Genomic DNA, 21,845 nt, shown 5'->3' with positions numbered 1-21,845 from the left:
CCGATTGCACACCACTAGGCGGGAATAGTTTGTTGGTCTTACTTGCAGTAATTTGAGATAATAAACCCGAAAATAAAGAATAAACTGAACACCAAGATTTACGTGGAAGACTCCTAAAAATTATTAGGGTAAAAACCACGGGCAAGATGAAAAGAATTCCACTATAATATTTTGTGATGTACAACTCACTCACTGTGTTTCCAAAGAGAACACACACTCTCTTAATACTGGAGAACAAACACCTCACAAATATTATAGAATGTTATAAGATGAGAGAAAACTCGAAGAAGGGATGATTTCAGAATGAAGGGGGGAGCTCTATTTATAGAGCCCCTTGACCGTGTGAAAACGCGTCTCCTCTGAAAATTTTCGTCTGAATTGCCTACCACCACGTTTTCAACAACTTCAGCCACCTTTGTTGACTTTTCTACCGATATTTCTCCCACTTGGAGATTTGATTGAGAATCAAACACATCTCCACACATCCTTTCAATCTTGTCATTCCCTGTTGCTTACGTTTCTCTAGGCCACTTGAGGATCTACACAACTCAAACTTATCAGTGTTCACTGGCTTGGTCAGAAAATCAGCTATGTTATCCTTTATATGGATCTTCTGCATATCCACGTTTCCTTCTTCTACTACTTCTCGCACAAAATAAAATTGTACTGCAATGTGTTCCGTCCTGGAATGAAAGGCTGGATTCCTTGCGATGTGCAAAGCACTCTGACTGTCACAAAACAAAGGAACAATCTCTTGTTTGTGTCCGATCTCCTCCAATAACCTTTTAATCCATATTGCCTCCTTGCAAGCTTGAGTAGCTGCCATATATTCTGCTTCCGTTGTAGATAACGCCACAACTGTTTGCAGTTTTGAAACCCAGCTTACTCCTCCTCCTGCAAGTGTAAACACATAACCAGTAATAGATTTTCTCTTATCAGGATCACCTGCATAATCTGAATCGACATAGCCCTTGAGTGTAAAATCCGATCCTCCATAACATAATGCAGCATTCGAGGTACCCTTAATGTATCTAAGGATCCTCTTAACAGTGCTCCAATGCTCTCGTCCAGGATTCGCCATATACCGGCTAACTGCTCCCACTGCTTGAGCAATGTCTGGTCTTGTACAGATCATAGCGAACATCAAACTTCCCACTGCTGATGCATATGGTACTCGAGACATCTCCATCTTCTTTGCTTTACTGCTAGGACACATCTCGGAGGATAACTTGAAGTTAACAGGAAGAGGGGTCGAAATTGGCTTACTATCTTGCATGTTGAAGCGTTGCAAGACTTTCTTCAAATAATTTTTCTGGGAAAGCCAAATCTTTCTGTTACTTCTGTCTCGGTGAACTTGCATCCCTAGAATCTTGTTTGCTGGTCCCAAGTCCTTCATATCAAATTCCCTAGCCAACTGTGCCTTCAATCCTTGGACCTGATCTTTGTTGGGGCCTGCTACCAACATGTCGTCCACATACAACAGCAAAATGATATAATCATCACCAGACCTCTTGAAATACGTACAAGGGTCTGCACTCAGTCTGTTGTATCCAAGGCTCATGATATAGGAATCAAATCTCTTGTACCAACACCTCGGCGCCTGTTTGAGACCGTACAGAGATTTGTTCAACCTGCAAACCAAGTTCTCTTTGCCTTTTTCCGCAAAACCTTCTGGCTGGAGCATATAGATTTCTTCTTCAAGATCTCCATGAAGAAACGCCGTTTTCACATCTAGTTATTCTAGATGTATGTCAAACACCGCACACAATTTCAGCACCACTCTGACTATTGTAAGACGAACCACATGAGAAAATATCTCATTGAAGTCAATTCCTTCTCTCTGAGCATACCCTTTTACCACCAATCTAGATCGATACCGCTCCACTTGATTATTGCCATCACGCTTGATCTTATAGACCCATCTGTTACCAATGGCTTTCCTTCCTCGTGGTAGTGTAACAAGATCCCAAGTTTTATTCCTGTCTAATGCCTCCAACTCTTCTTGCATTGCTATCATCCATAAGGATACATCCGAGCCTTGAGTAGCCTCGTGGAAACTCGATGGCTCACCATCCTCTGATAATAGACAATATGCAATATTGCTTTCAGTGACATAATCTGAAAGCCAACCTGGTAGTCTTCTGTCTCGAGTTGACTGCCTCACATTAGAAACATCAGACTCAACTTTTTCTTGTTCTTCGCGCTCTGGTACTGCTTCACAAGAAACTTGACCTTCGTCCATCTTACTTTTCACCTGAAATATAGTAGTTTCTGAATTCGGTGTGCCTTTGTCTCCCTTTACTTTATCTTCCTCGAAGATAACATCCCTGCTGATGACAAGCTTTTGGACAGTAGGATCCCACAAGCGAAACCCCTTTACTCCATCAGCATAACCCAAGAAAATACATTTTCTGAATTTTGAATCCAACTTTGATCTTTCTTGCTCATTGTACAGAACGTGCACCGGACTTCCAAATGTATGCAAATGAGAATAATATGTCGGCTTCCCAGTCCACATCTCCATTGGAGTCTTCAGATCAATCGCCACTGAAGGAGAACGATTGATAATATAAGAAGCGGTTTTGACTGCTTCTCCCAAAATGACTTGTCTAGACCCGCAGTCCTCAACATAGCTCTTGTTCTGTCCAACAAGGTCCTGTTCATCCGCTCCGCCACTCCATTCTGTTGAGGTGTGTAAGCCGTCGTGAATTGTCTTTTAATGCCCTCATGTTGACAATATGCATCAAACTCATCACTGGTATATTCTCCTCCATTGTCAGTCCTCAGACACTTGATTTTATTCTCAGAATCAAGTTCAACCCGCGCTTTGAAATTTTTGAAGATCTGGAAAACATCTGATTTCTTCTTGATTGTATACACCCAACATCTCCCAGAGAAATCATCAATGAACGAGACAAAGTATCTCGCTCCTCTTAGGGATACAACCGGTGCTTGCCAAACATCATAATGAATTAGCTCCAATATGCTTTTGCTCCTGGAAGTAGAAGTGTCAAACTTTAATCTGTGTTGTTTACTGGTAACACAATGCTCACAAAAGGGTAGTGACACTTTTGTAAGTCCTGGCAGCAGCTTCCGTTTTGAGAGAATTTTCAACCCCCGTTCTGACATATGCCCGAGCTTTCTATACCATAACACTGTTAATTCTTCTCCTGAACCATTTGATGCAACAACTAGTTCTGCCTCTTTATGTTTTTCTCCCAAAAGTATATACAGATTTGCAGCAACCTTTTCCGCCTTCATAACCACAAGCGCACAATTCACAATTTTCATGATCTCATTCTCGATACGAGTTTTGCACCCGATGTCATCCGATTGGCCCAAGGACAAAAGATTCTTCGTCAGTCTTTTCACATGTCGTACCTCCTGTATGGTGCAAATGGTGTCATCAAACATTTTAATTCTGATAGTACCAACCCCAGTGATTTCCAAGACATGATCATTTCCAATGAATACAGATCCTCCTGAGACTGGTTCATAATGGTCAAACCATTCTCTCCGAGACGTCATGTACCACGTCGCTCCTGAATCCATAATCCATGTGTCACAAAATTTGTGCCTGCCTTCTGTAACATTTGCTGCTTCGCTGAATAAAATTTCACCACTGCCTGAAGTACTCGCTACATTTCCTTGAGAACTCTTCTCGATACTCGTACACTCTTTCTTGAAGTGCCCTTTACCGCCACATTTAAAGCAGTAAATATTTTTCTTCTTACTTCTCGACTTTGATCTACCTAGTCTTTGGCTCCCACTGGAGTCACGGTCCATAAATCTTCCTCTTATCATCGGTAAAGCTTCTGCTTGCTTCGATGTTACCAACCTGTCTTCCTTATTCTTGCGCCAGCCTTCTTCACCGAGCACCGCAATTAAGACATCATCGAATCTTAGAAAGCCCATAAGAATATTGTTGGTTATGTTGATGATAAGTTGATCATATGAATCTGGTAGACTTTGAACTAGAAGCTTCGCACGTTCATTTTCTCCTATTTTATGCCCCATGGAAGTGAGTTGGGCAAATATAATATTCAGTGTGTTGATATGGTCGGTCATCGATAAAGATTCCGTCATCCGAAGAGTATAAAGCCTTCTCTTTAGGAAAATCATGTTGTGTAGCGACTTGACCTCGTACATCTTTGTTAGAGTATCCCAGATAAATTTTGCTGTTTTTATCTCAGAGATACTTGACAATACTTCGTCTGCTATAGCCAAGTGTAAATTGGCAACAGCATTATCATTCACCTCATTCCACTTTCCATCATCCGTAATCTCCACGGGTCTATCTCCAATAGCCACCAAACAATTCTCCTTTCTTAAAACTGCTTGTATCTTTATTTTCCACAGCATAAAATTGCTTTCATTGAACTTTGATATCTCGTACCTGCCCGCCATTATGTTTACAAAAATTTTAGTAGACTGGACAAAATAATCCCGCCTTAAATAAAAAATCTCAAAAAATCTTTTCTGATATGGAAGATCAGTCTAGGCTGCAACCACAGAGCATACTCAGAATTTTAAGAAATTTTAAACCAAGGCTCTGATACCACTTGTTGGTCCCACTTGACGTATTTTAAAATAATAAACCCGAAAATAAAGAATAAACTAAACACCGAGATTTACGTGAAAAACCCCTAAAAATTATTAGGGTAAAAACCACGGGCAAGATGAAAAGAATTCCACTATAATATTTTGTGGTGTACAACTCACTCACTGTGTTTCCAAAGAGAACACACACTCTTTTAATACAGGAGAACAAACACCTCACAAATATTATAGAATGTTATAAGATGAGAGAAAACTCGAAAAAGGGATGATTTCAGAATGAAGGGGGGAGCTTTATTTATAGAGCCCCTTGACCGTGTGAAAACGCGTATAAAAACACGTTTTTTCCTCTGAAAATTTTAGTTTGAATTGCCTACCACCACGTTTTCAACAACTTCAGCCACCTTTGTTGACTTTTTTACCGACAGAGTGCTCGATTGTGCGTATAGTAAGGGGTACTGGCTCGTAAATTACTCAGCAAGGCTTCATAGCTCAGAAATGACTAATAGTTGGTTGAGATCCGACCTCTTTTGGTGAGGTTGGACATACATCTCAAATCAACGAAAGATCCTACCCAAAAGCAAGAAAGTGCCAATTTGAGAATAGTGATCCTATCTCTCCTATGGGAATACAAATCCCCACAAATCTAGGCTGATTTAGATAGTTTGTACTAGCTAGAAAGTGATCTTCTCAGACACTCTAATCAAACTTCTGACCTCTTTCTAACGTTCATTCTTTCGTTTTAAGCTGTCAGGACATCTACGCACCCCAGCTAGGTGTATAGCTCTCAAAGTCTTTTCATCCTCAGAGGTTCTCCAGGTATATCGACCCATATTTTTCCCAGAGCATCGGATGATTCCTGGATTCACGAGCAGGGTAAGTGGCAATCTCTTAACAATATTCAACGGACGATTGGTACGGGTAACCAAAAAAAGGACTAAAACTAAGATTTGGCTAATTATTTCCAATGGCACCTGGCCTTAAATTGGTATGGTCAGGTTAAATTCAGTGATTGAACGATCAAACTTGGCTTGAGAGCAATCCTTTTCGAAGAACTCTTCCCCTGAGAACTATTGTAGTGAGGAAATGAAAACTAATTTATCATATATACCAAATATTGTCTGAATTATGAACGTTGTATCGACTACATTAGCTGAGATATTTGAACTAGATAACCCTTTTGCTTGTAGATTTTCTGCCAAAATACCGAGTCTCAAGCACATCAAGAATCTCGAAAACCATCTCTGCATATGTAATTCCAGCTATCATTTTATGTGTTAGCTTCATATACACTCAGATTCAGTGATTTGTGTTGTCTTGTTACGTTGAACCAGGGTCGAATAAAATACCTGATTCCAAGTTGATAGATGTTTATCGGCCCTCCCTCTTGTTGTTTTTATAAAAAAGATTTGTGTTAACACAAACCATAACCAACACAGACCGGAAATGGCATAGAGTTCTCTTTTTCTTCTCTCCTTTTCATCTTGAGATTTCAGAAGAATACAAGATTTTTTTATCATCAAACAAGGGAAAACGGCATAGGATAATTGATATGCTAATACAACAGTATTTCGGTGGTATTGAATGAGAATCCAATTAGTGATTTTATTAAACAGTTAAAGAGAGGGGGGATATGGAAAAGAGAGAAGACAAATGTGCGCATTCAACTCAGAACAAGATTTTGTGTTTTTGTTGCATGCATTTCATGAAACATCAGAAAACATTTTCGTGTTTTTGGGGTCGTAATGTTCCAAATTCAGTTTCTCGCTTTTTTTTTTTAACTTTCATTCTCTTTTTGGATTATGAAGATACCAAAAACTCTTTAATGACGCAAAAACTGTGTGTATTGTTGTAATAAGAGTGGCATTTGCTGATAAAGGTTAGTTGCTGATTTTTATGCCACAAAATTGATTATATTTACACCAAATAAATTATGTAGCCAGCCGAGGGCATATGTCGGATTCGGGATGTGCCAAAATGAGCCAGGTTTTTCGAAAGAACTTTCATAAAGTCTAAGTCGGTAAATATTGTAAAGCCTAGATGGAATATTTCCATTTGGCCATTCTAAACAAACCGAGATCGATAGTGCTTTGCGAGCTAACATGTGAGCCACACTATTGGCTAACTAATTCATATGACTAAGATATATGAAAATATTTGTCCCAATCAGACGATTGATTTCCAAAGCCAAAACACCTACAGCACCGAGTTCATCATCTGGGTTGAGTATTGCTCTAACAGCGTCAGAGGAGTCTGATTAAATACACAAGTTGGAGAGACCAAGCTTCAAACATAAGTCCATTCCACGTTGAATTGCAAACAGCTCCGCACCATGTACAGTACCTGGATGCCCGATAGCATAAGCATGAGCTCCACAGATCATCCCTTTGAAGTCTTTGACAACTGCCCTAATGCTAAATATGTTATTTGAATTATCAAAACCCGCATCGACGTCTAGTCTAAATACTGTTGTATTTCACTCACTACTGTAACATTCACCAATTTGGAATTTCGCATGTTATCTATCCATCGGCGCATACGCCCATTCCAATCTAAATGCATCTTTATGTCGAACGCCTCCGTGCTTTCTTTTGCAGACTTCATACCATATGGCCCAGCAAAAAATAACAAACAATTCAAGATCCTCTTGATTAAAGAGCTTCGACACATATAAGACACACTCAAGAAAAGAAGCATCCCAATATGATTTCAAACAATACCTATAAGGGAGTAGTTTTCCAAGCGTCCCTAAAAACTGGACAAAAGAAAATGAAATGGCTAGTAGATGCACAGTGGAACTTACACAGAAAGCAGTTCTCATCGACAGGAACATGATGAGATAATAAAGTAGTCGCTGTTGGGAGAAGATCAAGTGAGGCCCACCACATTAAAATACGGATTTTAGGCGGGATACTTAGCTTCCACAATGTTTTCTACCAAGAAAGATTAGGCTGCTTAGATTGAAAAGACGGTGGAACCATGCTTAGATTGAAATGGGAGAATCTGTGTCGACCCAAAAGTGTGGGTGGCATGGGTTTTCGTAACTTAAAAGCTTTTAACAAAGCACTGTTAGCTACACAAATATGGAGAATTATCCGAAAACCCAATTCTTTTACGGCACAAGTTCTTAAGGCTCGATATTTTACACACAGGACGTTATGAAGGTTGGATTGGGTTCGACAAAATTGTGGGTGACATGGGTTTTCCTAACTTTAGCCTTTTAACAAAGCACTGTTAGCTAAACAAATAAGAATTATCAGAAACCCAATTCTTTGATGACAAGTTCTTAAGGCTCGATATTTTAAACACACGGACATTATGAAGTTTGGATTGGGATCGAATCCATCTTATATCTGGCGTTCTATATTGTGCAAGGTTGTAAATGGCGAGAGGCGGTGGCGGTAGGCGGTCGCCTTGAATTTTTTTAAGTAATTTTTTTATAGATAATAATTCAATATAATCATTTTTATATAAAATGTGCAATTAAATAATGTTTAAGCACGGGATATAATATCATCTAGATAATGTGCAATTAATAAAAATTCATCATCATATTAATGCTATTATGCTAAAAAAGTAATATAATTATTTTTACCAAAAAACTAAGTTTAAATTTTAAAGTTTCAATCAATTATCCATCATTAGTACAAGTAGTAGACTAAACATAACTAATCTTCCAAATCATCTACATATGCACCATCTACTACATCCATGATCCTCTCATCATCGGCGGCGGCGGGTGCGGCGGGCGGATTGTGTGTGGTGGTTGAGAGTGAAAACCAAAAATAAAATAAAGAAATTGAGGTGTGCTAGGGTTTTAATATTTAAAATTAGTTGACTTTGATTTGGTTTATAAAATTGTTGACTAGGTTTTTAAAATTGTTGACTACAACTTAAAAATCTTGACTGCCTGCCTCGCCCGCCTGCTCGCCGCCTCGACCCGCCTGCTCGCTGCCTCGACCCACCTCCCCAACGCCGTATAGCTTGGGCCGCCTAAAAAACCCGCCTCATGCATAGGCGGTGCGGTTGAGGGCCGCCTATCGCATAGGCGGCCGCCTTAACCGCCATTTAGAACACTGATATTGTGGATTCGTGATCTTATAGAAAAAAGATTGTGTTGGAGAGTGGGTAATGGTAGGAAAATCTCGGCTGATTCAGATCCATGGATACCTAGTATACATTCGTATCATAGTAGTGCTAATCTACTTTCTGATAAATACGCTGAAGTGGAGAACTTTGATACAAGTTTAGGAGGTTGGCACGAGGAAGCCGTGAGGAGGTATTTTCCAGTACACGAAGCTGAAGCAATTCTCAGCAATCCTTTAAATCGGCGAGGAGGTGAAGATATCAGATATTGGACATGAAGCAAGAATGGTAAGTACGTAGTTGAAATAGCTCTTAGTTAACATATGTGTAAGGATTCTTTTGTCCGACAGATATCAATAAATAATGAAAATATCAGAATAAGAATAAAAGTAGTAAATTTTTGTTTTGTCAGAATTAAATGTTGTGCCAGATGTTACAACCTCTCGGACAACATCTTCATGCAGCGGAAACTTTTTATAACACAAATTGACTTGAAATAAATCGATGAAAAAAATTAAATATGCACAAGTATAAATACTTGTGCGATGCCTTATGGCAAAAATTAATCACTATAAAACCAAATCGTTTACACAAAAACCTATCACTAGTGATTATAACAAAAATCAATTCTCTCAACAAGTTGAGAAAACAAACGCTTTCTAAAACACATAACCAGAATAAAAACTAAAGCAAGAAAGCAAAAAACGTGATGCCGAAAAGAAATCCACGAAAACGATCTTCAGTCAACTTCGTTACGGATGTTGTCTGCAGATGTTCCCAACATTCAAGGCAACACTCGAGACAACACACTTCGAAACAGCAACGTCCTTGCAGAATATTTTCTCTGAAATCTTCAATGTGCACAAGTGCGTGTATGTGTGATCGAGAAGAGAGAGCTTCAATGATGTCCTTGGTCTCTTATTTATTGATGTAGACTTTTATCTCCACAAGGAAACCTAAACCACAAGAAAGGTAAGAGTTTTAATAGGAATAAACACTTTTTAAACACTAATACTGTATCTCATCAATCTTCTATCACAAATAACAAATCTTCGAATATATTTGAATTAATGTCTCATTATCTAAGAAAGGCAAAATCATATTAAATATTTACTCAATCAAATCAACAAGGAAAAGTATATTGGGGAACTAATTTAAATCAATATATCATTTAAACTTGAAAATATTATTTCCCTTCAATCTCCCCCTTTTTGCCTTTCTTGGACAAAATGAGATCAAACCATTAATACTTGACATGTTCAATTTAAATCCCCTTAATTAGAGATTTACTCCCCCTGAATAAGACACTGTTAGTACGGGTGTTGTTAGAATTGTTGGCAACACTTGACACAACACCTGCACCATTTCATTTACAGTTCATCAAGACAGAAAGAAACCCAAATCACTACATCAGCAAAATAAGACCAAAAAAAAAAAAACAAAACCAGAACAAGGAACCAAGGAAACATAAAGATACTTATTTTCCATCCTCATCATCCCCTTCATAACCAAGGAAACATAAAGATACTTAGTTTCCATCCTGATCATCCCCTTCATCTGTTTCTTCTTCCTTATCAGTTTCTTTGGTCCCAGATGGACCAGCTGCTGTTTGATCAACTCCCCCTTTTTGTCCTGGAAAGATACCTACGTCCAGAAGTAACTTGAAGTGAGCAGCCACATCTTCATAGTAGGCAATGTCAGCTTTGGCTTGTTCAATCTTGGCCATAGCATGATCAATGTGTGCTTGTACTTCAGGAACAGTGAGCTTGATGAAATCAGTGGTCTGTGGAGGAGCATGAGTAATTGGGGGTTCAGGAGATATTGCAGAAGGCGGTGATACTGTAGGAGATGAAGACCAAGGAAGGTCAATCTTGCGATTTCCCTTGAGTAATGCAGGAGCAATCATGAAAGGTTCACCAAGGTCAGATAATTGCTCATTTATATCCCTGACAAAACCGTCCATATATTAGACTAGGGAATGGAAGCTTAGATGCTTTAAGTCCACCATCAGCATACTGCAGCACTGTACTGAATACTAACTTCCCAAAGTTGAAGCACCTATGTGTTCCAATGGAGTACAACACTATTGCTTGGTGTCGAGTGACAACAGTGGTATTGGTAGAGGGTGTCCAATTTCGAACAGACAACTTGTGAAGCACTGAGTAGAATGAAGTTAACTTCGCTGCTGATAGCTTCTGTGGATGACTTGGAAAGTGAGTCACAAGACCCCCAGTGAGTGTGGAAGTAACTAGATGAATGTCTGGATCAAGACCATCCTCATCGGCGGCAGGAGTCTGATAATGAGAGTTGATGGATTTCGGGCTGAACTCAAAGACTTTGTTTTGAACAAACACTTTCCCATATTTCGCAGATCGTGCATTACCTACTCCAGGTGAGAGGTTTGAATAAAATTCTAACACAGGCCATCGGCTAAACGGTGAGACTACTGAGACTGTGGAGAGCAGAGAGCAGTGTTTCAGAAAAACAATCAAATTTTGCTTTTCAAAGGCATCAGTGTCAACGTTCTTTTCTTCAATCAAGTCGCGATTTGTATAAAGAGGCAACTGAGCAAATGCGTGCTCAGTGTAGAATTTAGTAGAGATGGCAGTCTCCAAGTCATAATCACTGATGTCAGTGCTGATGTCAGTGCCGTCCTCAATGTGTACAACATCCTCGGCAACATCTTGTTCATCAGACCCCAGTTCTTCAGACACCATAGTTTCCTCAGCAGGTTTGTCAGTAGAACTGCTAGATTCAGTAGAACCTCCCGATTCTTGGGGTGCACCGACAGCATCAAAAGTGTCAGCTCTTTGATTTCTCAAGTTGGCCATAAACTGGGCCAACGTGATTTCCTCTTCAGTAGACGGTGAGGGCTTTGGTGGAGGAACAGGTGGTGCGTCCTCATCAGATTCAGTGGCTTCACTGGATGTATTACTGTCCTTAGGTGGAGGGACAGTCTTCTTGCGAGCCACAAATTCATAGTCACCATCATTCGAGTCATCTCCTGACGATTCAGCAGGATCAATCAGTGATGGGCGAATGAACGGCTGGCCCTTGTATCGAAAACGTTTGCCAGGCGTGAGGTCTGGGTTATACCCAGCTTGTCTCTTTGATCGTCTCTTTGGTGGTTGTGGTGGATTTGGAAACCTGAACATAGGAGGATTGTCAAGATCTACTGGGTTCCCTGGTTCTCCTGGAGCAATAACCTCCAACGGTTCAGGGGTTAGAACAGCCGGGATGATTTGGAGATGCGGAGTTGTGAGTGTTTCATCAGATGTTGCGGGAGTTGGGGAAACATCCTCTGTATGACCCATTTCACTGCGGATATCTTAGGGATCGAAACCCTTTCCTGCCATTGTTTAGATTGTGTGAAACAAAACTTTTCAAAAGCAAAGTGTAGAAGAGAAATTTGCGAGCAAGGAAATTCGAGAAACAATTAGGCCAATAATGATAATTTAGGCTATGCAAATCAAAACGGATAAACATAAGCCTACAGTGCAACGGTAACATGCCATATCAGTAATTGACTCAGTCCAACGGTAAAAAGAAACGGGTATACAAAATTTAACCGTTACTATCTTCAAAAATTATCTTGATAATTACGAGCAATTACTTTAAAAAAATCCAGAGATAAAACACACATCGAATTTTAGCTCCACTTAACATTATAGAGCACATGATTTCAATTTCCTGCAAAAATTGGATTTTTATAGAATTTTCATTTGTTAAAAAAATACGAATATCCTTATGACCCAACAATATTCACTATGTTATGTTTATGCATGACTTATGGATGCCTAATAACAGAATGCAACTTAAATAGAAACATGAAAACAAATATGAGATACGTGTACAGATGGGGTGTTGTCACAAATGTTGGCAACATCTTCTGACAACACCTACAATTCCATAACCAATTTTCAGTTTTTCTTCACACTAACTTGTAAACTTTCTGAACATAGAAGTGGCAGCTCTCACAATAGAAGAACAGTCTTCCAAGGACTTTTCTAGGCAGCTTTTTCCATTTTCTTCTATTTCTGTGTTAACATTTAGAAGGGGTAGCTCCCGCACTAAAAGTCCAGCCTTCATTGGGCTACTTTAGGCAGCTTTTTCCATCTTGCCTTCTAATCACAGACCCAAGATTTTAATCACAACTTTTCAAATTTTTCTTGGATTACTTGTCACATTGGTTACGGTTAAGTGACCATTCTGCAATTCTTTTGTGATTAAGTTTGTATGTAGAGGTGTGATGTTTAAAAGATAACTAGGAATTGTAAGTGCATCAGAAAATTATGCTACACAGTTTCAACACAGCATATCACAATATGAATGTAATGCAATATGTCTAAGTCCTAAAGATGCAGATGCATGGTAGATGTTGTCTGAGATGTTGTAACATCTGAGACAACATCCAATAATGATTAAACAGAACACATGCTGAGAGATTTCTTAAGATTGAATAACCTCTCAAAATCTAATGCTTTGGTGAATATGTCGGCTAGTTGGTTATTTGTATCAACAAACTCCATTCGAATCAATCTTTTTTCTACAAGATCTCGAATAAAATGATGTCTTATGTCAATGTGTTTTGTTCGAGAGTGTTGTACTGGATTTTTTGAAATGTTAATCGCACTAGAGTTGTCACAGTACATAACTAAGGGTTCACTCTTTAATCCATAATCTTCGATCATTTGATTCATCCACAAAAGTTGAGTGCAACCACTTCCACCTGCCACATATTCAGATTCAGCAGTTGAAAGTGATACACAGTTCTGTTTTCTACTATGCCATGAGATCAAATTATTTCCAAGATAAAAACATCCTCCAGAAGTACTCTTTCTATCTTCTAAATCCCCAGCCCAATCAGCATCTGAGAACCCTACTAGATTAGAGTTGGTTTCGCGTGTATACCATAATCCTAAGTCAATGGTTCCGGCTATGTATCGTAAGATACGTTTTACGGCTTTTAAGTGAGAAATCTTAGGATTAGATTGGTATCTAGCACACAAACAAACACTAAACATTAAGTCAGGTCGGCTAGCAATCAAGTACAAGAGACTTCCTGTGATGCTGCGATATAGGGTGTTGTCAACATTTCGGCAGCATCGTCTTTGGATAATTTTTCATTTGAGCCCATAGGTGTCTTCATGTGCTTGGTGTTCTCATTAGCAAATTTCTTATCAGATTTTTGGCGTACTTACTTTGGCACAAAAAGTTGCCATCATGCATTTGTTTGATTTGTAAGCCAAGAAAGAAGTGTAATTCACCAACCATACTCATTTCAAATGTAGTAGACATGCATTCAACAAAATCATTTGCATGCTTTTGGGATGAAGACCCGAAAATAATATCATCAACATAGATTTGGCAAATAAGGATCTCACCTTTGGATTTTTGAATAAACAGAGTCTTATCTACCTCACCTCTTTTGAATCCGATTTCGAGTAGGTATTCAGTCAGTCTGCCATACCAAGCACGGGGTGCTTGCTTCAAGCCATAGAGAGCTTTTTTCAACTTGTACACATGATCAAGATTATGTGGATCTTCGAATCCTTTAGGCTGTCTAACATATACTTCTTCACACAAGATACCATTCAGAAATGCACTTTTAACATCCATTTGAAACAGTTTGATTTTCATAAAGCATGCAATGGCTAGCAAAAGTCGGATTGACTCAATACGGGCAACAGGTGCAAAGGTCTCATCAAAATCAACCCCTTCAACCTGTGTGTACCCTTGAGCGACCAACCTTTCTTTGTTTCGAATGATGTTCCTCGAATCATCAGTTTTATTTTTAAAAATCCATTTTGTTCCAATTATATTCCCATGGTCAGAAAGTGGAACCAAAGTCCAAACATTATTTCGAACAAATTGCTCAAGCTCATCATGTATTGCATTAATCCAAAATTGATCTTTTAAGGCTTCATCAACATTTTTAGGTTCGACATTGAATACAAAACATGAAAATCTAACCTGTGAATATGTAGAGCTCATGCATATGAGTCCAGCCATTTTTCGGTAATCAACTTTTTCTTTCTCACGGGTTTGAACGCTTTCTTGCATATGTCCAATTATTTGAGATGATGGATGGTTCCTCTGAATTTTGCTTGGAATGTTCGGTCCATCATCTACTGCCTCATCATCGCTGTGATCATCTTCTTGTGAGTTAGTGACTTCATTTTCACATGTTGTGCCAGATGTTGCAACATCTGGGACAACATCTGTATTTCCCAGTGGCATTTCATTCTCCAGAAGGTCTTCAACTTCATCTTCAGCAGTTTTCTTCCTGAGATCTGCACAATCATCAAAAACAACATTAATAGATTCCATAATAGTTCTAGTTCTTAAGTTAAACATTCGATAAGCACGACTATTAGTGACATAACTCAAAAATAAACACTTGTCACTCTTTGAATCAAACTTAGCAAATTGATCTCTGTCATTCAAGATGTAACACACACAGCCAAAAACATGAAAATATTTAAGGTTAGGCTTTCTTCCCATGATTATTTCATAAGAAGTCATGGTTGATCAACTTCTTAAATAGACCCTATTCGAAATATGACATGCTGTATTAAGGGCTTCTGCCCAAAAACGCTTTGAGATATTCTTTGAAGCTAGCATCACCCTTGCCATTTCTTGCAAAGTTCTGTTCTTACGATCGGCAATGCCATTTTGTTGTGGTGTTTTTGGTGCCGAAAATTCGTGTGAAATACCTTTCCTGCTACAGAAGGATGAAAATGAAATGTTTTCAAATTCTTTACCGTGATCAGTTCTGATGTTTCTTACCTTCAAGTTGTGGAAGTTAGTGATTCTTTTGATCAAATTTGTAAATACATCGAAGGTATCTGATTTCTCTCTAATAAATCTAACCCATGAAAAACGTGAGAAATCATCAACGCATACAAAGGAATATTTCTTACCTCCGAGGCTTTCAACTTCCATAGAACCCATAAGATCCATGTGTAGTAATTCCAGACAGCGTGTTGTCCCAGATGTTGGCAACACTGGGTGTGACACGCGAGTCTGCTTTCCTTTTTGACAATCTCCGCACACATGTGGTATTCCAGATGAAAGATTAGGTATACCTCGTACTACATCGTACTTACTTAAGTTCTTCAAGGTTTTGAAATTTGTATATCCGAGTTTTTGATGCCACAGGTCAAGTTCGGTGATTTGCACATGTTTGCATGAAGGTTCTTCACCTATTTGGTAGCAATTGTCTGAGGACCTTGTACCTGTCATAATGCCTTTGTTAGCTTCATTGAAAACTTCACAGTTATGTTTATCAAACTTAACAAGTAGATTATCATCACACAATTGGCTTATGCTTATAAGATTCGAATTTAATCCTTCAACATGAAGCACATTGTGGAGCTTAGGTAATCCTTCAACATTCAAAGTGCCCTTCCCGACAATTTTTCCTTTAGCTCCCCCTCCATAGGTCACTCTACCACCTTTTTGATCAACATAGTCGATGAGATATTCTCGTGATCCTGTCATATGGCGTGAGCTTCCACTATCAAAGTACCAATGACCTGCAGTGTTAGTTTTCAGTGAAGTATAAACAACATTACAGTGAGTTTTTACCTCCGGGACCCAAATTTGTCTTACTGTAGGTCGATGATAGGAGGTGTTGCGGGAAATGTTGTGCAACATTCGTGGCAACATCCGACTCGCCTTTTGATTCATGCGGTCTTCCCTGAGTTTACAACAATATGGCCTTATATGTCCAGCCTTAAAACAGTAATGGCAAACATACCTACGTTTTCTTTTCTTAGGAGTATGTGTAGCATGTTGTCTTTTCGGTGAAGAGCTTTTAGTTGACAATGTAGTTTGTGGCGGTGTGAATGTTTCAGTTTTTCCTTTCACAAAGACAGGAGATTTTGATGATTCACCAATTTCAAACACACTGTCTTTGAAACCTAAGCCTTTCTTGTCATCTCTTCCCATCAAAAGTATGGACTCAAGTTTAGACATGCTCGAGTTGAACTTTGTCAATGTTTCAGTCGCTATTTGAAGCTCATCCTTGATCTTGCCCATCTCCAAGTCTTTTTTGCTAAGAATTACTTCAAGTTTGGCAACCACGGCTTTAAGTTCGGTGTTTTCTTTCATGAAAGTTGAGTTAAGCTTGTTTCTTTTGGTCCAATCGGCATACAACTCCTCATAAAGCTTTTGGACACTCTCAAGAGTGATTTCTTCACCATCATCATCCAAGTCATCATCTGCATTGGGGTTTTCAGAAGTTGCAGATTTTAAGTAGACTGAATTTTTGCAGATGTTGCGACCAGGTGTGGCAACACCTAAGGCAACACTTAAGGGTTCACTTGTAGGCAGTGTTTTTCTGTCAGCAGTGCAGTCAAGGAGAAGTGATTATCTTCATCATTAGATTTCTCCTCCTCATCATATTCTTCATCGCTTAAAGAAACATTATATCCTTTATTTTTCCGCAATCTGTTAGCACATCCATTGGCATAATGTCCAAAGCCCTTGCACTCTCTACAATGCACCGAATCATACCTCTTTGAATTGTATTGTCCCTTACCTTCATTCTTTGGTTGAAATTGTTGCTTGGCTGGGAATTTTTGTGGTCTTTCAGGTGCAGGAAGACTTGGAAATTTCGAGGGTTGTGCATCTTTCTTTTTATCTCTGATTCTTTTCAGGTAATCCCCGAATTTCTTTGTGATAAAGGAGATAGAGTCCTCACAAAGATCTGATTCATTAACTTCCTGGGATATTTGAAGAAGATCATCATAAGAGTCATTCGAGACTTGGAATGCAATTGTCTTCCCCTTTTCTTTCTTCTGCATGTCCGTGTTCATCTCGAAAGTGAGGAGTGAGCTGATAAGATCTTCCAAAGCCATCTGAGAAGTGTCCTTGGCCTCATCTATTGCACAGATTTTTATGTTAAATCTTTCAGGCAGAAAGCGAAGGACCTTGCTGACTAAACGCTCATTTGAGATAGGATCTCCAAGACTGAACGCCTCATTAGCAATTTCCCGTAGGCGACGATCATAATCTAGTATATTTTCAGATTCTTCCATTCTCATCATCTCGAATTTGGAAGTGAGCATCCTTAATCTGGTTCGCCGCACACTTTCAGAACCTTCACAGTGTCTTTGGAGGATATCCCATGCACTTTTAGCAGACGTACAATTTGTGATCAAGCTGAACATGTTCATGTCAACCGACGTGAATATAGCATTTAAGGCCTTTGAGTTGTAGTTCGAGTTTTGCACCTCATCAGCAGTCCAGTCAGTTTCAGGTTTTGGCAGGCTGTCACCATCTTGATCTGTCACACTTGGTGAAGTCCATCCACTGATGACACGCTGCCATGCCCGTTCATCTATGGATTTTATGTAATATCTGATTTTGACCTTCCATAGGCTGTAATTTGTACCATCTAGGACTGGTGGACGAAGTGCTGTGTTTGCTAGTGATGTGTCCATTCAAATAATTCTGTCAAACAAAAAACAAACCAGAATCAGCACTTAGTATGTAAAGAGTCAGCTCTGATACCACTTGTAAGGATTCTTTTGTCCGACAGATATCAATAAATAATGAAAATATCAGAATAAGAGTAAAAGTATTAAATTTTTGTTTTGTCAGAATTAAATGTTGTGCCAGATGTTACAACATCTCGAACAACATCTTCATGCAGCGGAAACTTTTTATAACACAAATTGACTTGAAATAAATCGATGAACAAAATTAAATATGCACAAGTATCGGTGCCTTATGCCAAAAATTAATCACTAGAAAACCAAATCGTTTACACAAAAACCTATCACTAATGATTATAACAAAAATCAATTCTCTCAACAAGTTGAGAAAACAAACGCTTTCTAAAACACATAACCAGAATAAAAACTAAAACAAGAAAGCAAAAAACGTAATGCCGAAAGGAAATCCACGAAAACGATCTTCAGCCAACTTCGTTACGGATGTTGTCTGCAGATGTTCCCAACATTCAAGGCAACACTCGAGACAACACACTTCGAAACAGCAACGTCCTTGCAGAATATTTTCTCTGAAATCTTCAATGTGCACAAGTGCGTGTATGTGTGATCGAGAAGAGAGAGCTTCAATGATGTCCTTGGTCTCTTATTTATAGATGTAGACTTTTATCTCCACAAGGAAACCTAAACCACAAGGAAGGTAAGAGTTTTAATAGAAATAAACTCTTTTTAAACACTAATACTATATCTCATCAATCTTCTATCACAAATAACAAATCTTCGAATATATTTGAATTAATGTCTCATTATCTAAGAAAGGAAAAATCATATTAAATATTTACTCAATCAAATCAACAAAGAAAAGTATATTGGGGAACTAATTTAAATCAGTATATCATTTAAACTTGGAAATATTATTTCCCTTCAACATGAACTTGAATACGAATAATGAGCAGTCTACCTTAGAATGTGTTTTAATAATTAAATATTCACCAGCATAATAAAGTGATATATGCATACAAGCAACACTAACCTACAACTATACTGGCACCAAAACGATAAGTGACATGTAGAAAAATCAGCTGAGACATTGAAAACGAGAACTTACATCGAGCATTGATTCATACAAGAACAATCATTCGACTCATTCCTTTTCTCATAAACAGTACAAACAAAAAGTGGCGCAAGCTGTAATGCTTCCTAAAATCCATAATCTGTCCAACCGGTTTTCATATCTCATCTTCTCCTCCTTGAGCTCGCTCTGAACTTTCGAGTACAGATGACATGACTCGAGGGCTTCACTGTAATTCTTGCTCCTTCGACAGCTAAGTGCTTCTTTCAGTACCAGCAAAGTGTTTCTACCATTAAGATGAGAACCCTCCATGTCGCCAAGTTGCATGCTTAGCTCTGTTATCTTCAGAGTCGTACTTGTGCCTTCACCTTCAGTATGGATCAATCTGAACTTCATGGTGAGAATGCATTCCACCACTTGACAAGGAAGGATATCTTTGGCCGGAAGAACAGAGCCGAATCGTATCAAGAAATCCTTTCCTGTTGGCCAATGTTTCTGTCCTCCAATGGTGCTCCAACTGGATAGATTTGCAGCTTTCTTGATTTTATGGTTAACAAGAATCCAACTAAGCCTAATGCCACCACGGAGTTCTTGCCAGAGCTTTCCATCTTTCCTCTCTCTTTCGATTGACTGAACTGGAGGCAGGCCGTCGGATAAAGAAATAGTGACTGCATCTGCCTGATCATCATCTTCAGACGTATATGCAAGAAGATCCATCCGAAATGGGCAATCATAAAACCACCCATTAAAGTCATTTGCATAAGGGATGCCCCAGAGGACTTTAGAACAAATTGTTTTATCTTGATATCTGATATCGACCAAAGAGACAAAATCAGAGGGTGAAATATCTTCCACTTCATCCTCGTAGCCATAATATACGGCTTCAGCCCATTCTTGAGGATATTCGTAATAATCATTCCAACGAAACTCACGAACCTCCTTGTTTACTATGAGGGGAAAACAATCGGCGTAAAATTTTTTGAATCCACCAATTGACGAGATAAAACTTTTAACATCGTCTCTATTAGTTGAAGGCCACATAGAAGAGCATACATTTTCCCACAATTTTTCTTCCTTTGAAATCGAGCAGAATGTTGCACAAGAACAGGCAGCACTAGCCAAAGTCGAACCATCAAGACGACCAAGTATATCATAGAAAAGATCACTGCTCAATGGTGTCATACTTTCGACCGATGACATAGACATGGTTAGAATTCTCTTACCATCTGAAAGAATTGAAGAAACTATTGATGGATAAAAACCATAAGTGCGGACGAGAGAGACACAGACCCATGATTACTCAACACCATTATAAAGTTTACAGGACCATGCATATGATACAATAAACTATCAATAATATCAGCCTCAGTAATGGAATTTTTTTTTGTATTTTGAGAGTTGAATGAAAAACATCCGTGTCCCATTCGTGAATGCTGTGGCCACTTCAAATCTATATGTGATCAGCGCATCAAGCTAAGCTTACACACAGTTCAGAGAAGACTACAACAGGGGCACTACACTGTGGACTGAAAAAATAAAAATAAAATTTACAACAGCACATATAGAACATGGTGGCTCAAAAATTTAAGTCTACAATTTGTTCCGCAGCTTATCCTGGCTGCCATGTGAGGATGACTAACAAAAAATGAACCTTTGGCACTGTTTTAAAGGAACATCTTCCTACTTAACAATTGCTTTCCCCAGGTCTATTCTTGCATGTGATAAGTTCTGTTAACGAGCCAAAGTTTTGTACAGATTATGGATTAATAATATCAAATAGTACCTAATTAACACCGTATCTCGAAATCAAATCAGAACACACCAAACCCACCTAATTAACACCGTATCTCGAAATCAAATCAGAACACACCAAATCCACAAAAGTAAAACCAACAGAGCCAGCAACGTACCAGCAAAAGGCAAGATTTTCTCTAATTTGCAACCACAAAATTGGATTAATCACCCACTTCTTAACACGGAAATTTATGCATGACGCGTAAACAACACCAAATTATTGCGATCATAAACAAAATTCCACAAATAAGAACAACTCAAGAAACAAAAGGGCATAAAAGAGTGAAAAAGATTCAAATAAAAGAAAACCCACCTCCCAAAGTTGCATGAACGGAATCTGACTCGGGTCTTCAGCAAAGATTCACCGCAAGAACTATAACTGAGAAATTGGGGAAAATCGATGAATATTTCTACTCAAAGAATAAGGTAAATCGAAGGCCCACTTCCAGATCTTTTTTTTAAAATATTATCTTGTGGTGTAAATTTCGTTTCTAACCACTGAGTTTCCGCAAGGTGAAAATTAGAAGGAAAAAAAATTGGAGCCGGCGGACGACGTTTACGATGACGCTTCACCGCGTACCCGATTCCGGAGATTGAACTTTAGCGACAAAAGATATTCTTAAATTAAAACATATTATTACATTTATTCTATTCATTAAAATTGAGGACATCGTAAAAATCGACAGAGATATCAAAAAATATATATACATTTTTTTCCCTTCATTATGGAAAAATTTATCAAAATTACAGTGTAGTCTCTCACTATTTGTTATAATTACATTTTGATTCTCACTTAAATATAAATAAAATGAATTATAAAAAAAATATTACACAAACACGCAACGCGTGCATCGATATACTAGTATCAATTATTAATA

The 21,845-nt window shown here is 38.5% G+C and overlaps 2 protein-coding genes across 4 annotated transcripts; both read right to left on the bottom strand.

Moving 5' to 3' along the window:
- Positions 1–7,046: 7,046 nt before the first annotated feature.
- On the bottom strand, positions 7,047–21,582 carry LOC140973371 (F-box protein At2g27310-like). 3 transcript variants are annotated; one of them, XM_073436099.1, is made up of 3 exons: positions 21,281–21,582; positions 19,210–20,399; positions 7,047–7,155 (listed from the first exon to the last, which is right to left on the bottom strand). In XM_073436099.1, exon 2 carries the CDS (start codon positions 20,377–20,379, stop codon positions 19,258–19,260), a length of 1,122 nt encoding a protein of 373 aa, XP_073292200.1. In that variant the 5' UTR covers positions 20,380–20,399; positions 21,281–21,582; the 3' UTR covers positions 7,047–7,155; positions 19,210–19,257. The 3 variants fall into 3 exon arrangements, with proteins under 3 accessions (XP_073292200.1, XP_073292199.1, XP_073292201.1); XM_073436098.1 differs by lacking the exon at positions 7,047–7,155 and having other exon boundaries at positions 19,170–20,399; XM_073436100.1 differs by lacking the exons at positions 7,047–7,155; positions 21,281–21,582 and adding an exon at positions 21,053–21,265 and having other exon boundaries at positions 19,170–21,004.
- On the bottom strand, positions 13,306–18,092 carry LOC140972117 (uncharacterized). Its single transcript, XM_073434585.1, has 5 exons — positions 17,164–18,092; positions 15,567–16,987; positions 14,325–14,936; positions 14,114–14,219; positions 13,306–13,372 (listed from the first exon to the last, which is right to left on the bottom strand). Exons 1-5 carry the CDS (start codon positions 18,090–18,092, stop codon positions 13,306–13,308), a joined length of 3,135 nt encoding a protein of 1,044 aa, XP_073290686.1.
- Positions 21,583–21,845: the final 263 nt, after the last annotated feature.

The sequence above is a fragment of the Primulina huaijiensis genome, chromosome 3, assembly GCF_012295235.1.
Source record: "Primulina huaijiensis isolate GDHJ02 chromosome 3, ASM1229523v2, whole genome shotgun sequence".
Lineage (NCBI taxonomy): Eukaryota > Viridiplantae > Streptophyta > Magnoliopsida > Lamiales > Gesneriaceae > Primulina > Primulina huaijiensis.
This window is presented reverse-complemented; position numbering and strand designations above follow the sequence as displayed.